General features: G+C 37.5%; 1 protein-coding gene across 2 annotated transcripts in view; it reads right to left on the bottom strand.

Annotated features, from left to right (window-relative positions):
- MFSD14B (major facilitator superfamily domain containing 14B) overlaps nt 1-17,532 on the bottom strand; it is a 72,939-nt gene that overhangs the window by 40,325 nt on the left and 15,082 nt on the right. For both annotated transcript variants that reach the window (XR_003790758.1, XM_029202412.1), the window contains exon 2: nt 7,849-7,944. Coding sequence is in view for 1 of the 2 variants with exons in the window: in XM_029202412.1 (XP_029058245.1) it covers nt 7,849-7,944 (96 nt within the window). In the remaining variant the exon portion in view is untranslated. The remainder of the gene's footprint in view (nt 1-7,848; nt 7,945-17,532) is intronic.

The following is a 17,532-nucleotide window of genomic DNA, read 5'->3' as shown; positions in this document are numbered from 1 at the left end:
TGGCACAGATGGACCTACTTGAAAAGCAGAAACAGATGTAGAGAACAAATGTATGGATACCAAGGGGGGAGGGGGGATGAACTGGGAGGTTGGGATTGACATATATACACTACTATGTATAAAATGGATAACTAGTGAGAACCTACTGTATAGCACAGGGAACTCTACTCCGTGCTCTGTGGTGATCTAAATGGGAAGGAAATCCAAAAATGAAGGGATATATGTATACATTGAGCTGATTCACTTTGCTGTGCAGCAGAAACTAATGCAACATTGTAAAGCAACTATACTCCGATAAAAATTAATAATAAAAAGACAAAAAAAACCCTAAACAAATAAGTCATAGAGATGTAGTGTACAGCATGCTGATTTTAGTTAATAATACTGTATTGCATATTTGAAAAGTGCTAAGCAGGTATATCTTAAAATTAAGTTCTCATCACACACAAAACTTGTAACTATGTATGGTGATGGAAGTTGACTAGATTTACTGTGGTGATCATTCTGCAATATATACAAACATCAAATCATTATGTTGTAAACCTGAAACTAATGTTATACATCAATTAGACCTCAATTTAAAAAAAAGGAGGGGCTTCCCTGGTGGCGCAGTGGTTGAGAGTCCACCTGCCGATGCTGGGGACACGGGTTCGTGCCCTGGTCCGGGAAGATCCCACATACCGCGGAGCGGCTGGGCCCGTGAGCCATGGCCGCTGAGCCTGAGCGTCCGGAGCCTGTGCTCCGCAACGGGAGAGGCCACAACGGTGAGAAGCCTGCGTACGGCAAAAAAAAAAAAAAAAAGGAAAGAAGACATTATGAACTTTTTGCTAATAAACTAGACTCTTATACATTTAGTGAAAAAATTCTTTGAAAAACACAACTTACCAAAACAGACACTAGAAAATATACATAATCTGAATAGTCACATCTCATTAAAAAAATGAAATGTTATTGAAAATCTTTGCTAAAATAAACAAAAGAACAAAAAACTTCAGCCTCACCAAATTCTTCCAAACATTTAAAGAAGAAATATCAGCAATCTCACTCAAACTTTCCCAGAGAATGAGGAGACCCTTTCCAAATTAATTTTTATAAGGCCAACAAAACCTTAATACTAAAACATGATGAGGACATCACAAGAAAAGAAAATTACACTCCAATCTCTATTGTGCCCATAATTGCAAAGACACGAACAAAATACTAGTAAATCATATCCAGTGATAGTTTTTAAAATTATATATTTCTCATAACTGAGTGGAATTTACTACAAGAATACAAGGGTGGCTTAATATTCAAAAATCAATATAACTGACCACATTACCAGAATAAAGGGGAAAATCTAATTATCTGGTTATATGCAGAAACTTCATCTGATAAAAGTTAACACCCATTCATTATAACAATAAGCAAAACAGAAACAGAAGGGAACTTCCTTTCTCTGATAACGAGTGTCTATAAAAACAATCAGCAAACATCATACTTAGTGGTGAATTTTAGAATATCATATCATTTATGAGATAAGGACACTCGCTATGACTGCTTCTATTCAACCTTACACTGGATGTCATAATCAATACAACAAAGAAAGAAAAAGAAATAAAAATAAAAAAGATTGGAATGAGTTAAAAACTGTCATTATTCACAAAAGATATGAATGTGTAGAAAACCTACAGATAAACTATAAGGATTAATAAGTGAATCTAGAAAAATTACTAAACACAAGGTCAGGACACAAAAACAAATTGTTTTATGTACCATCAACAATTAGAAAATTAACCTTTAAAACTACATTATTTACTATAGCATCAAAACCCAAATACCTAGGAATAAATCTCGTGAAAAATTCATGCGCTGAGAAATGTAAAACATTCAGAGAAAGTTTTAAAGACTGAATAAAAGGAGAATATACCATGTAGATTAGAAGACTCAATAGTGTAAAGATGTCAGTTCTCCCTCAATTAATCTGTAGTAATGCAATCACAACCAAAATTCCCAGCAAGATATTTTGTGAATATTGAAGAGCTGACTACAAAATGTATATGGATATAGAAAAGGCCTACAATAGCCACGGCAATCTTGAGGAAGAAGAACCAAGTTATGAAAGTTATATAAGATATCAAGATATTGCTATGGAAATCAACACAGCATAGTATCGACACAGGATACATACACAAATAGAATACAAAACCTAGAAACAAATCCATATGAATATGGCTGCCTGCTTTATGACAAAGTTGACACATACAGTGGGGAAAGAAAGATATTTTTAAATAAATGATGCTGGTTCAACTATATATTAATATGAACCAAAATGAATCTTGACCACTATAAAATACAGTGATTTTTTTCTAGATGTATGGTAGATCTGTGTGTGTAAAATAAACCAATAAAGCTCTGGGGAAGAAGAAAGTTTCTTTAGCAAGATTTTAAGAAAGCAACCAAACATAAGAAAAACATCAGTTAACTGAACTATGTAAAGATTATGAACTACTGTTCATAAAAAGACACTATTAAGAGAGTGAAAAGGCAATCCAAGGAGGGAAAAGAAATATGATCAGATATTCACATGGCAAATAAATATACATAAAGGGGGTTAACTTCATTGATCATTAGGAAGATGCAAATTAAGGCCACACTGTACCCATCAGAATGACTAAAATGAAACACCAACTGTGAGTGAAGATGTAGAGCCTGGCTTGTTGGAGGGTAAATTGATTCAACCACTCTGGAAAACTTTTGGCAGTATATACCTAAATTGAACAAAACCGTGCAATTTTTCTCCTAGGTATGTATTACAAGAAACAAGAAAAAATGTTTACACTTTAACTGATAAGACATATACAAGAAATATCACAAAAGCAGTATTTGTAATAGGCAAACACAGTAAACCCAAATGTCCATCAATGATAGAACGGATTTCAGAGATTTGCTAAAAGGATTCACAGGACTCAGAAACTGTTATACTCACAGTTATAATTATAGCAAAAGGATATAGCTCAGAACTGCAAACTCACTATTCTTGCCTGAAGTTCAGTAGCTTAATAAATAAATGCTTCTCAGTTTGTTGTGTGCTTTTGAATCCCAGAGCACTGAAATGGTTGTTTTTGACTGTTTTGTCCAGCTTTATTAGGACAGAATTTGTTGACCTCCTGTAATATCAAAAGTCAAAAGTCTGACAGTAATTTTTGAGGGAAAAAAAAAGATGAACTTTGCTTCCAAGACCTGTGAAACATTATGAAGTATGAGAGTCCCAAAAGAGAAGGAGAGAAAGGGGAGCAAAAATATTAAAAAATATAATGGCCAAAAACTTCCCAAATTTGATAAAAAATATTAATCTACAGACCCCCGGAAGCCAAACAAACCCCAAGTAAAAGTAACACAAAAAGGGAATTCCCTAGCCGTCCAGTGGTTAAGACTCAGCATTCATTGCCGAGGGGGCAAGTTCAATCCCTGGTCAGGGAACTAAGATCCCACAAACTGCGGGGCATGGCCAAAAAAAATGTAACACAGAAAGATCCACACCTAGACACATTATAGCATAGTCAAATTGTTGAAAGACAAAGAGAAAATCTCTAAAGCGGCAAGAAAAAGGAAATGAATTACCGCTTACATCAGGGACTGACAGACTTAGTCCATAAAGGAACATACAGTACATAGTAAATATTTCAGGTAAGGTTGTCTGTGGTGGAACTACTCAACTCTGCCATTGTAGAACAAAAGCTGTCACATTCAATGGGCATTGTCATGGTCCAACAAAATTTTACATTTGAATTTCATATAATTTTCATGTGTCACCAAATACCTTCTTTTGATATTTTCCAACCTTTTAAAAATGTAAAAAACATTCTTAGTACACAGACCACATAAAAACACGCAGTAGGCCAGATTAGGCCTGTGGGCCATAGTTTGCAGACCCCCTGACATCAAGAGAACAATAATACTTATTAACAGCTGACTTCCTGTCAGATACAATGGATGCCAGACAATATAATGACATATGCCAGACAATATAATGACATATGAAAAATCTATGAAAAAAACAGAATGCACACTAAATATTTTATATACCAAATTTTAAGCTGAAGAGACCCACCAACAGTTTCCTTGTATTTCCATGTCAACTCTTCTTATAACTGTATTAATTAGGTAAGTTGGAAATCAGCATTGTTTTTTTTAAGCATTCACAAGTTTATAGATATAAAAGCATGCTACAGATTACAACATACAACACACAAAAATAGGTCAGAAATAAATGCCAAACAAAGGTCACTGAGTCTAATTAATACTCATGATATAACGGTCAGCTTGGCAAAAGAAGGCAAAGATTTAACACACTGTCATCATATATTATGGATACCTTTAGTGAATGCTACTTATTTTAATAATTATATGACACACAAGATGGTAGGTTCTGGGTACTTTGGTCAAAACACCATTAGGAACCTGTCAAAACCATAAAAATGAGCCTGGAAAATCTTATGAATCCAGAAAGCAAACAGTGTCCATGTGACTATAGTTAGAACTTACTTCCTTTTCATGTGCAGAGCAAATCATGCCTCAAAGTGCCTGTGTATTATGCCCAAAATGCCTGACAAACAGCCCTATCCATTCCATCCACCTCAACTCCCAAGAGGAAACACTGATTAAAGCAAAGGAAGCAGAAGCGCTAGACTGTGGAGCAAATAAGGGGCTGATGAGATAGAATATATGTTTGTTAAATGAAAACATATTTTGAGAGTAAGTAAGAAGGGATAGGAAAACTGAATGCAGCAGGGAAGTGTTTAAAGAGAATTCTTTAGATTATTAGATCACCATACAGACAGAAGATGGTATAGTAAGGAATATTGAGTCCTTGAATCTCTATCAGGATTCCAGGAAGGTGAGCTTATAAAAGAAAATCTGCAAATTGCAAAACTAAAATTCTTCACTCACAAGAATATTAAGTATATCTTTATTGAAATAAGTGTTCTATTTAAATATACCTAAAGACTTTTAAATAAATTTAATCAGATTACTTTATTTATATTAAAATGAGATCAGGCCCTCTAAAAGGATGCACATTTTGAGTAGAGGGTAGAATGTCAGGCAGGGATGTAAGACAAGAGAAAGGTCATTTTTATGTACGAAGAACTAATAGTACTACTAGAAGGTTAAGGTCACTGTGTAAGGCCAACTTTGCGGTTTTGCTTCAGTGTATTAGGGGTGGAGACCTTTCTGATGGTGCTTAATTAGCAAACTAAAGTTGTAATCTATGACATGGCCACATGAGACAGGCAACAAATCTCAGAGAAAATGACTAAGAAGAAGAAATTGTTCTACACTACTTCAAACAGAGGGTCCTAATGAATGCTAGGATGCAGAGATAGTCAGATTGGACAATATATGAATATGTATGTACTGTTTTGTATTTCCAAATCCTCATCTCAAGACTGTATTTTCTTGCTTTGGAAACAGGACAGAGTGCTGCCCACTAGCTACAGCAAGGGGGGAAAAAAGAGATCTTTCTTTTCAAAAGGAGGAGTGAACCAGTCCCCCCATGTCAAAAAAGAAAGAGAGTTAAACTGTGGTGTAAAATCTGGGGGAGATAGGAAAGTAAAGGACATTTAGCTTAATTTAGCAACACCAAGAGCTTAGAGAAAGAGAATAAGCACATCTACTAACTCAACAACACTTCTTCTATGACACTGTAGAGTGACGCTAGTAACTCTGTATTCCTCACATAAATGTTCTTTTTAACCAAATATTTGCAAGAAGCAAAATTGCTCAGAAACTGCAAAGAGGCAGTAAGCAGCACTTAAGCTGGTTTCTAAGACTGCACTGCAGGGTCTAACAGGGACACAGTAACCCTAAGAAAATTATCTGCTTTGGGCAGTAAGAAGGAAGAAGGTGCATTAATTAGTCCATTAACTTATTAATTAAATTTAAAAGGGATCTGATAATCTGGTCTAGGGTCAAAAAGGCCCAAGGATTTTAACCATCTGGAAGGAGGTTTTAGAATTTCTCACATGGTATCAAAAACACTACAACATTCTTCATTTCAATTTGAATTCTTACCAAATGAAGAATGATTACAGAATTACTTCTACATTTAGCAATTATAGGCAACGGGTTGCATCAGAAAAATACTAGTTTGAAACTCTTAACTTTGTAAGCTAAAGAAACTGTGGGGAAAAATTCAGAGAACTAGGGCCAAAAATTAAAAATTAATTTAAAATTATTTTTATATGGGCTTCCCTGGTGGCGCAGTGGTTGAGAGTCCACCTGCCGATGCAGGGGACACGGGTTCGTGCCCCGGTCCGGGAAGATCCCACATGCTGCGGAGTGGCTGGGCCCGTGAGCCATGGCCGCTGAGCCTACGCGTCCGGAGCCTGTGCTCCGCAACGGGAGAGGCCACAACAGTGAGGCCCGCGTACAGGAAAAAAAAAAAAAAAAAATTATTATAACAGTTTATTAAAATGAGCAGCATGGTGTGTCTATATTTACACTAAAAATATGTCTTGGAGAAGCAATAACTTGACAACACATTATGTGTGTGCCCACAACACATACATTTGTTCAAAGAAAATACACGTTGAGCATCAACTGTGTTCCAGGCAGCCCTAGGCACTAGAGACTGTGATTCACACAGCATGTAGGATTTCATGAAACTTAAAATGGAGACCACTTATCCCCCATTAACTAATAACCAGTTACCTCCTGCAGTAAAGCATTATGAAGAAAAAGGAAATGCAATGAAAAAGAATAAAATAGAGGATAAAAACACAGGCAGTTTTTAAACCTGTTCCATCCAAAATGTAATTTTAACTGTGCCAAAAGAGTTAAAAACTTTAAAAAGGGTATAGCGAAGTCATATGTAAGGCTAATAGTCATCCTCTAAAGTTCTCTATTTTCTAAACCTAATTTGGGAACAAAGTTTATCTGAACCCAAAGGAATTCTCTGGTAAGGCAAAATGGTGATTGGGAAGGGTTAACCAAAGATTTTTTTTTTTTTTTTTTTTGCGGTACGCAGGTCTCCTCTCACTGTTGTGGCCTCTCCTGTTGCGGAGCACAGGCTCCGGACGCGCAGACTCAGCGGCCATGGCTCACGGGCCCAGCCGCTCCATGGCATGTGGGATCTTCCCAGACCGGGGCACGAACCCGTGTCCCCTGCATCGGCAAGCGGACTCTCAACCACAGTGCCACCAGGGAAGCCCTAACCAACGATTTTTAAAAAACAATTTAAGTCAACTGAACTGTAAGGCCAATTAAAAAATATCTTTACTAAAACTAAGTGTTAAGTAGTTACTAGGCACCTAAAATCTGCACCCCAATCTTTTCTTCAGCATCTCCCTTCCCTCTAACCACACTATATATCAAACATCCAAGTTCTTACTAAGAAATTCAATGGCTTCTACAAAGAAATGGCTGTAGGTCAGCTATCAAAAACGGAAATCGGGGCATTCTTACATTCATCACTGTCATTGTTAAACGGTACTTACTAATCTCCTGTTACTATGTTCTTAAGTCAAAGGTCATTACACCCATACAAAGGAAGTTACAAACTTCAACAAAGCTTTGCAATAATTTCTTAAAGACTTCTTAAAGATTTTCCTAGATATACAGACTGTAGTTCATTCACAGCACTCCCAAGATTCTGGGAGTGGCCCTGCTACCCAGGAATATTTAATAAGCAGGTATTTAGTTGCAGGTGGTTCACAGTCTACACAGTGGAAACAACCGAATAGTAAACAGTCTTAAATTATTGTCAAGAGCTACTCTCAAATACATACCTAGACATATAGCTCTAGGGACATATGCTTAACAATGTCTCTGCTCTCATAAACAAGGACCTAGTTCAGCAATACTTACAGTTAACATTGGAGTTGTCAATAGGCCCCATGCAAAGAATTCAAGGAAGATGACAATAGCAGCATGGTGTACACTTGGTCGGCCAAAGCCTTGTAGCTAAAAAAGGAAGGAAATTATTATGAAAAATAGTAAACAGCTATAAGAAACTCATTATCCTAAAATGGTATCTAACATACACACACACGCACAAACTGTATAAAATAAACTTAGGACCTACCTATATTATTTAAGATAAAACTTAATTCTGTGGTATCTCTGATTTCTTCATCTTCCCTAATCATGGAAGGTGCCATTGATGAGACTTTCTACTTGTCCCATCAATGCAAATCACTGGAACTTTGGTAGGAAATCAACTGCGTCTTCAAGAGACTGGAGTTCCAGGACCTGAATATTCTGTCTGAACACATTAATTATGTGTTCCTTAGCAATTTGGCCTCTCTAAGCCTGAAGTTTCCCTTGCTACACAAGAGTGGTAGGCAGGGGGTCATATGCTCAAAAGCTTCAGGGGCAGCATAGATGACGTAAAATTATAGGAGGTGGGGGAAGAACCATAAGGACTAGGTCAAATCTGAAAACACACTTTGATACCTCAAGGTGTCAAAATCCAGCTTTCTGTTTCTGTTTTGTTTGAAAACTGTGCCTATTCTGCTAGTTTTCTGCAGTTTATGACTTCTGGAGATAAAACCTAAAAGTCCACTCAATTTAATGTTCTTTGACTCTGTGCCAATGGTTTTTACAAAATCTAGTGCTGTACTAGCATTTTGTAATAACTGGAAGTGATACTTACAAAAGACTTTGCAAAATCCCCATTATTCCTAAGCTTATATTTTTAAGACTTCAAAAGGTAAAAGCACATCTGCATGGTTTAATTAGAATCTAATCATGAGGAAATGATCAAATTCAGATTGTGAGACATTCTACAAGACAACTGGCCTGGTCTCCTTAAAAATGTCAATGTCGGGGCTTCCCTGGTGGCGCAGTGGTTGAGAGTCCGCCTGCCGATGCAGGGGACATGGGTTCGTGCCCCGGTCCGGGAAGATCCCACATGTCGCGGAGTGGCTGGACCCGTGAGCCATGGCCACTGAGCCTGCGCGTCCGGAGCCTGTGCTCCGCAAAGCGAGAGGCCACAACAGTGAGAGGCCCACGTACCACACACACAAAAAAAAGTCAATGTCATAAAAGACCAAAGTAAAGGTAGGAGACTTGTACAAATTAAAGGAAACAAGAGTCATAGAAAACAAATGGGGGATCCTGAACTGGATCCTGGATAAAAAGGAGACAAGAGGAAAAAATTTCAATATGTACTATATATTAGATAATCATTTGGCATTGAGACAGGAAGGGGGCAGGGCACAACCTTTAAAAGAATGACATGGCCTGAGGACACGATAAACTGGTTAGAACCAACTATGTTTAAGATGGCGCACAAGTCGACTTCCACTAGACCTTGAGCCTCAGTATATGCTCACTGTAACACATCAGCACACTAAATGACACACTCACAGGTGCCATAACAGTTCCAAGGCTGACCATAAAAGGTCAACAAGTGGGAAATGGCCCAATTCCTGGAAATCCCCATCCCTTCCCCAAAATAGCTGGAATACTCCTCCCACTCATTAGGCTATGAAATTACCTACCCCTATAAAAACTGACAACCCCGCACCCTGGTGCCTCTCTCACCTTCTGAGATGGCCCACACTCTGTATATGGAGTGTGTTTCTACCTGAATAAACTTTCTTTCACTTTACTATGGCTTGCTCTTGAATTCTTTCCTGTGCAAAGCCAAGAACCCACACTTGGTGGCTGTCCCAGGGACTCGCCTGAGATAGGAGGTGACCATCCTCTCACTCCCCGCTATCTTTCCTGCAACAGCCTTAATGTTACTGCAACTTGTTGTCAAATGATTTGGAAAAAAAAAAAAAAAAAAGGAACATATATACTTTCTAAAGCAAATGTCACAAAATTTAATTTTGTTAAATTGTTGAATTTAGATGAAGGGAATGGCTATTCATTTTACTATTCTTTTAATTTTTGTAGTTTTGAAAATTTTCAAAACGGGCCAAGGTCAATTGTTATTAAAAATCCAAACTTGTAAATTTCTAGATTTTTGCAATGTCTAATAATAAGTAGTTTTAAATGTCACTAAATAAGACATTTGAAAAACAGAAAGCATTTTACAAAATTTAAAAGAAAAAGAAGCAATTAAGCGTCAAACAACTAAAAAAAAAGATCTTTAATATAACCCAGGCTTCAAACCATGTTTTGAAACAAGGAGGGAAGGGGGTAGAGCACAACCTTTAAAAGAATGACATAGCCTTGGATACAGCATAAACTAGTTAGAACCAACTAGGTCCAAGATGGTGGTAGATTCGACTTCCACTAGACCTTGAATCTCAGTATACACTCATTGTAATACATGAGCATGCTAAATGACATACCCACAGGCGCCATGACAGTTCCGAGGCCAATCACAAAATGCCAAAAAGTAGGTCGTGGCCCAATTCCTGGAAATCCCCATCACTTTCCTGAAATAGTTGGAATAATCCTCCCACTCGTTAGCCTATGAAATTACCCAGCCCTTAACAACTAACCACCCCATATTTCAGGGCCTCTTGCCTTCTTAGATGGCCCACACTCTGTCTGTGCAGTGTTTCTCCCTAGGCCGCTCTGACTTTCCGAGACAACTGCATTCTGTCTATGGAATGTGCTATCTCTCTAAATAAATCTACTTCTTACCTATCACTTTGTCTCTCACTGAATTCTTTCTGTGACAAGACATAAAGAACCTGAGCATCATTAAATCCTGAGACCAGGTGTGTGACCTCAATTAAAAGACAGTGGGTTCAAGTCTGGGTTCGAATCCCAGCCTGTGGGTTCAAATCCCATCTGAGCTGTGAGGTTTCAGTTTCATCAGTTCTTTATCAATAGAATAGTGAATGGAAATGGTAGCAACTCATCAGCCTCTGCCTTAGAGGCTACATTCTAAGGGTCAAAAAAATCTTGAACTGTTTTAAAGTAATCATGTTGGTACTAATAACATTGTTTTTATTTCCTGAAACTTTCAAATGTAACTAGTACAACAGAGTAAATAAGGTACTATGCTATTGTCTCTAGGAACCAAGATTTTCTTTGTAAGAGAAAAAGACACAAATATAAAATCAAATAAGTAAATACTTGAAATCCTAAATCTGGTTTAAAAATATCAGTATAGATTATGATACACATTACCTTAAAGGAAAATAGTTAGGATTTCCTAATTCTATTCACTGAAAAGACCTAGAAAAAAATGAGAAACCCAACAGAAGCAAACATCTCCTAGAGCCCAGATTGTGGTCTTGAAATATCATTTCCCACTAAAAGAAAATTGAACTTTTTAGACAATGAGCTGATTCCAGGTTTGGGGCAAAATATGTACATGATCCTGGAACATATCTTTCCAAAAGCAAAGATGCTATCACAGACTACAGTCATATCAAAAGGATTCAGGAGCCAACCTGAAGGAAACCGCACTGGGCAAAGACTGAGTAAAAAGAGTAATGTCTGCCACAGATTGAAACATATATATATTCAAATTTGTAAGTCCATCAATCTTTGGTGGATGCTAGAAAACTAAGCCATTATTCTGAAAATTGGTAAATGTGGAGTAAAAAAAAAAAAAGAGAGAGAGAGAGAAGCACTTATTCTGCTTTTCCATATCTCAGGGTAACCCAATACTGATTAGCTAAAGTTCTCCTTTTTAAGAATTTCAATAATGAATGAAGAAGGAATGATTAACATATAATCCTCACACTTTGTAATAAGCTCACTTAAATAGTAAATCTAGGCAATAACTATTAATGGCCGTTAAAGTCATTAGGTAAAAGTGAACAAGGTACTTCATGAAGGAATAATCAGACTAACACCTGAAACCTGATCATTCATAACATCACTAAGAGAGGTCAAAGATTATTTCTTGCATCATGTGCTACAACAAGAAATAACACTACTTATAAATTATTCTTGCCAAAATAAAATAAAACAAACAAAAGCTTGGATTCAACTCAGCTGATACTTAAGGTCCAGTTTACACAAAATGCAGATGAAATAAGACTGTGTTTCAACTGGTGGAGTAGGGGGATGAATATATGAGTGTATTCATAACTGAATATAAGTAAACAACAAAAAAAAACTTTTTAAAAGTTACCAAAAATTTTAAAAAGAACCTGTCTCATTAACAGTGTTTGAAAATACCTGTTTCCCCATACTCTAAGACTACAAATAATTTTAAAAATTTTGTTAGATTTTTAAAATGATTATCATTTTATTTTGCATTTCTCTGATTACAAGTGAAGTTGAGCTTCTTTCCTATGATTATTAGGAATTTATATTTATTTTCCTATGAATTGTTCATTCTTTGCACACTTTTTTTCATAAAGAGTATATAATCTTTCATATTTATTTATAGGACCTGTTTACAATCAATATCAAAGATATTTATATTGTGCAACATTAAATCATTCTCTCTCATCCACTAGCACCCATACACTTTAAAAATAAAAGATACACCCTCTTTTATCTTTAGTAGAAGATGGTATTTAAGGTGAGAGTTTCAGCCATTTTGACCAGCCAGAATAACCTAGAAGGGTAGAGGGCAATTTCTTCCTACCAAACAGCTGGGATGAGAATGGGATGCAACTTTAGTGGCTGGACACTACTTGCCCCAAAGCTGTTGCAGTAAGAGATGCTGGGACACCGGACGGAAGCCAGAAGAAGGTGAGAATTCCTACCACATCATTCAGTCTCCTGGATCTCTGCCTGCAGGGTGTGTTGGAAACAAGAGTACAGTGTGGTTGAGAGGTCCTGGTGCTCCGGCCACGTGTCAGGCCTGAGCCTCCAAGGTGGCAGGTCAAGACCAGGACATTGGACCACCAGCGACCTCCTGGCCTCACGTAATGTCAGTTGGTGAGAGCTCACCTAGAGATCTCTGTCTCAATACTAAGACCCAGCTCCACCCAATGGACAGCAAGCCCCAGTTCTTGATGCCCCATGCCAAACTAGCAAGACAGGAACACAACCCCACCCATTAGCAGAGAGGCTGCCTAAAACTGTAAGAAGTTCACAGACACCCCAAAACAGACCACCAGACACAGCCCTGCCCACCAGAAAGACAATATCCAGTGTCCCACCCACCAGAACACAGGTACCAGTCCCCTCCACCAGGAAGCCTACACAAGCCACGGAACCAACCTCACCCACTGGGGGCAGACACAAAAAACAGCGGTAACTATGAACCTGCAGGCTGCAAAAAGGAGACCCCGACCCCAAACACAGTAAGTTAAACAAAATGAGAAGACAGAGAAATATGCAGCAGGTGAAGAAGCAAGGTAAAAAAGCTACCAGACCAAACAAATGAAGAGAAAATAGGCAGTCTACCTGAATAAGAATTCAGAGTAATGACAGTAAAGATGATCCAGGGGCTTCCCAGGTGGTGCAGTGGTTGAGAGTCTGCCTGCCGATGCAGGGGACATGTGTTCGTGCCCCGGTCTGGGAATATCCCACATGCCGTGGAGTGGCTGGGCCCGTGAGCCATGGCCGCTGAGCCTGTGCATCCGGAGCCTGTGCTCCGCAATGGGAGAAGCCACAACAGTGAGAGGTCCGCAAAAAAAAAAAAAAAAAAAAAATTAAGTACAAAGAGAAATTATTAAAAGCAGCAAGGGAAAAGCAAAAAACTACATACAAGGGAATCTCCATAAGGTTAACAGGTGATCTTTCAGCAGGAACTCTGCAAGCCAGAGGGAGTGGCAGGACATATTTAAAGTGATGAAAGGGAAAAACCTACAACCAAGATTACTGTACCCAGCAAGGGTCTCATTCAGATTCTACAGAGAAATTAAAACTTTTACAGACAAGCAAAAGCTAAAAGAATTCAGCACCACCAAACCAACTTTACAACAAATGTTAAAGGAACTTCTCTAGGCAGGAAACACAAAGGAAAAGAACTACAAAAACAAACCCAAAACAATTAAGAAAATGGTAATAGGAACACACATATCGATAATTACCTTAGAAGTAAATGGATTAAATGCTCCAACCAAAAGACACAGACTAGCTGAATGGATACAAAAACAAGACCTGTATATACGCTGTCTACAGGTGACCCACTTCAGACCTAGGGACACATAAAGACTAAAAGTGAGGGGATGGAAAAAGATATTCCATGCAAATGGAAATCAAAGAAAGCTGGAGTAGCAATTCTCATATCAGACAAAATAGACTTTAAAATAAAGATTATTTCAAGAGACAGAAAAGGGCACTACATGATAATCAAGGGGTCAATCCAATAGGGAGATATAACGATTGTAAATATTTATGCACCCAACATAGGAGCACCACAATACATAAGTCAAATGCTAACAGCCATTAAAGGGGAAATTGACAGCAACACAATAATAGTAGGGTACTTTAACACCCCACTTTCACCAATGGACAGATCATCCAAAACAAAATAAAAAAGGGAACACAGACTTTAAATGACACATTATACAAGATGAACTTAATTGATATTTATGGGATATTCCATCCAAAAACAACAAAATACACTTTCTTCTCAAGTGCTCATGGAACATTCTCCAGAATAGATCATATCTTGGGTCACAAATCAAGCCTTGGTAAACTTAAGAAAACTGAAATCGTATCAAGTATATTTTCCGACCAGAAAACTATGAGACTAGATATCAATTACAGGAAAAAAATTGTAAAAAATACAAACACATGGGGGCTAAACAATTCGTACTAAGTAACCAAGAGATCACTGAAAAAAATCAAAGAAGAAATCAAAAGATACCTAGAAACAAATGACAATGAAAACACGATGACCCAAAACCTATGGGATGCAGCAAAAGCAGTTCTAAGAGAGAAGTTGATAGCTATACAAGCCTACCTCAAGAAACAAGAAAAATCTCAAATAAACAACCTGACCTTACACCTAAAGCAATTTGAGAAAGAAGAACAAACAAAACCCAAATTTAGCAGAAGGAAAGAAATCATAAATATCAGATCAGAAATGAAGGAAACAATACCAAAGATCAATAAAACTAAAAGCCGGTTCTTTGAGAAGATATGCAAAATTGTTAAACCATTAGCCAGACTCATCAAGAAAAACAGGGAGAAGACTCAAATCAACAGAATTAGAAATGAAAAAGGAGAAGTAACAACTGACACTGCAGAAATACAAAGGATCATGAGAGATTACTACAAGCAACTATATGCCAATAAAATGGACAAAAATCGACAACTTCTTGGAAAAGCACAACCTTCCAAGACAGAACCAGGAAGAAATAGAAAGTATAAACAGAACAAGCATTGAAATTGAAACTGTGATTAAAAATCTTCCAACAAACAAAAGCCCAGGATCAGATGGCTTCACAGGCAAATTCTATTAAACATTTAGAGAAAAGCTAACACCAAACCCTCTCAAACTCTTCCAAAATACTGCAGAGGGAGAAGCACTCCCAAACTTATTCTACGAGGCCACCATCACCCTGATACCAAAACCAGACAAAGATGTCACAAAGAAAGAAAACTACAGGCCAATATCACTGATGAACACAGATGCAAAAATCCTCAACAAAATACTAGCAAACAGAATCCAGCAGCACATTAAAAGGATCATACACCATGATCAAGCGAGTTTTATCCCAGGAATGCAAGGATTCTTCAATATACACAAATCAATCAATGTAATAAACCATATTAACAAATTCAAAGAGAAAAACCATATGATCATCTCAATAGATTCAGAAAAAGCTTTTGACAAAATTCAATACCTATTTATGATAAAAACCCTCCAGAAAGTAGGCACAGAGGGAACCTACCTCAACACAATAAAGGCCATATATGACAAACCCAGAACCAACATCATTCTCCATGGTGAAAAACTGAAACCATTTCCTCTAAGATCAGGAACAAGACAAGGTTGCCCAGTCTCACCACTATTATTCAACATTGTTTTGGAAGTTTTAGCCACAGCAATCAGGGAAGAAAAAGAAATAAAAAGAATCCAAATTGGAAAAGAAGAAGTAAAACTGTCACTGTTACAGATGACATGACACTATACATAGAGAATCCTAAAGATGCTACAAGAAAACTACTAGAGCTAATCAGTGAATTTGGTAGAGTAGCAAAATACAATATTAATGCACAGAAATCTCTTGCATTCCTATACACTAACAACGAAAAATCTGAAAGAGAAATTAAGGAAACACTCCCATTACCACTGCAACAAAAAGAATAAAATACCTAGGAATAAACCTACCTAAGCAGACAAAAGACCTGTATGCAGAGAACTATAAGACACTGATGAAAGAAATTAAAGATGATACAAACAGATGGAGAGATACACCATGTTTTTAAATTGGAAGAATCAACACTGTGAAAATGACTATACTACCCAAAGCAAACTACAGATTCAATGCAATCCCTATCAAACTAAAAATGGCATTTTTCACAGAACTAGAACAAAAAATTTCACAATTTGTATGGAAACAGAAAAGACCCCAAAGAGCTAATGCAATCTTAAGAAAAACAGAGCTGGAGGAATCAGCCTCCCTGACTTCAAAGTATGCTACAGAACTACAGTAATCAAGACAGTATGGTACTGGTACAGAGAAATATAGATCAATGGAACAGGATAGAATGCCCAGAGATAAACCCATGCACACATGGTCACCTTAGCTTTGACAAAGTAGGCAAGAATATGCGATGGAGAAAAGATAGTCTCTTCAATAAATCGTGCTGGGAAAACTGGACAACTACATGGAAAAGAATGCAATTCGAACACTTCCTAACACCATACACAAAAATAAACTCAAAACGGATCAAAGACCTAAATATAAGGCCAGATGCTATAAAACTCTTAGAGGAAAACATAGGCAGAACACTCTATGACATAAATCACAGCAAGATCCTTTTTGACCCACCTCCTAGAGTAATGGAAATAAAAACAAAAATAAACAAATGGGACCTAAGAAAACTTAAAAGCCTTTGCACAGCAAAGGAAACCATAAACAAGATGAAAAGACAACCCTCAGAATGGGAGAAAATATTTGCAAATGAAGCAACTGACAAAGGATTAATCTCCAAAATGTACAAGCAGTTCATGCAGCTCAATATCTAAAAAACAATGCAATCCAAAAATGGGCAGAACACCTAAACAGACATTTCTTCAAAGATATACAGATTGCCAACAAACACATGAACGGATGCTCAACATCATTAATCATTAGAGAAATGCAAATCAAAACCACAATGAGGTGGGGCTTCCCTGGTGGCACAGTGGTTGAGAGTCCGCCTGCCGATGCAGGGGACACAGGCTCGTGCCCTGGTCCGGGAAGATCCCACATGCCGCGGAGTGGCTGGGTCCGTGAGCCATGGCCACTGAGCCTGCTCGTCCGGGGCCTGTGTTCCGCAATGGAAGAGGCCACAACAGTGAGAGGCCCGCGTACCGCAAAAAAAAAAAGAATTAAAAATCACACTATGTTCTTGAACACAATGCAGCTAGGAATCAGTAACATAAGAAAATTTGGAAAATTCATAAATATGAACATTATTCAACATACTCCTAAATAGCCATGTGTCAAAAAAGAAATCACACAGAAAGTTACAAAACTTTCAGATGAAGGAAAAGGAAAACACAGCATATCAAAG

This window comes from Monodon monoceros, unplaced genomic scaffold, assembly GCF_005190385.1.
Source record: "Monodon monoceros isolate NGI ecotype Baffin Bay Population unplaced genomic scaffold, NGI_Narwhal_1 Super_Scaffold_5, whole genome shotgun sequence".
Lineage (NCBI taxonomy): Eukaryota > Metazoa > Chordata > Mammalia > Artiodactyla > Monodontidae > Monodon > Monodon monoceros.
Note: the sequence above shows the minus strand (reverse complement) of the source record. Positions and strands in the feature narration are given on the sequence as shown.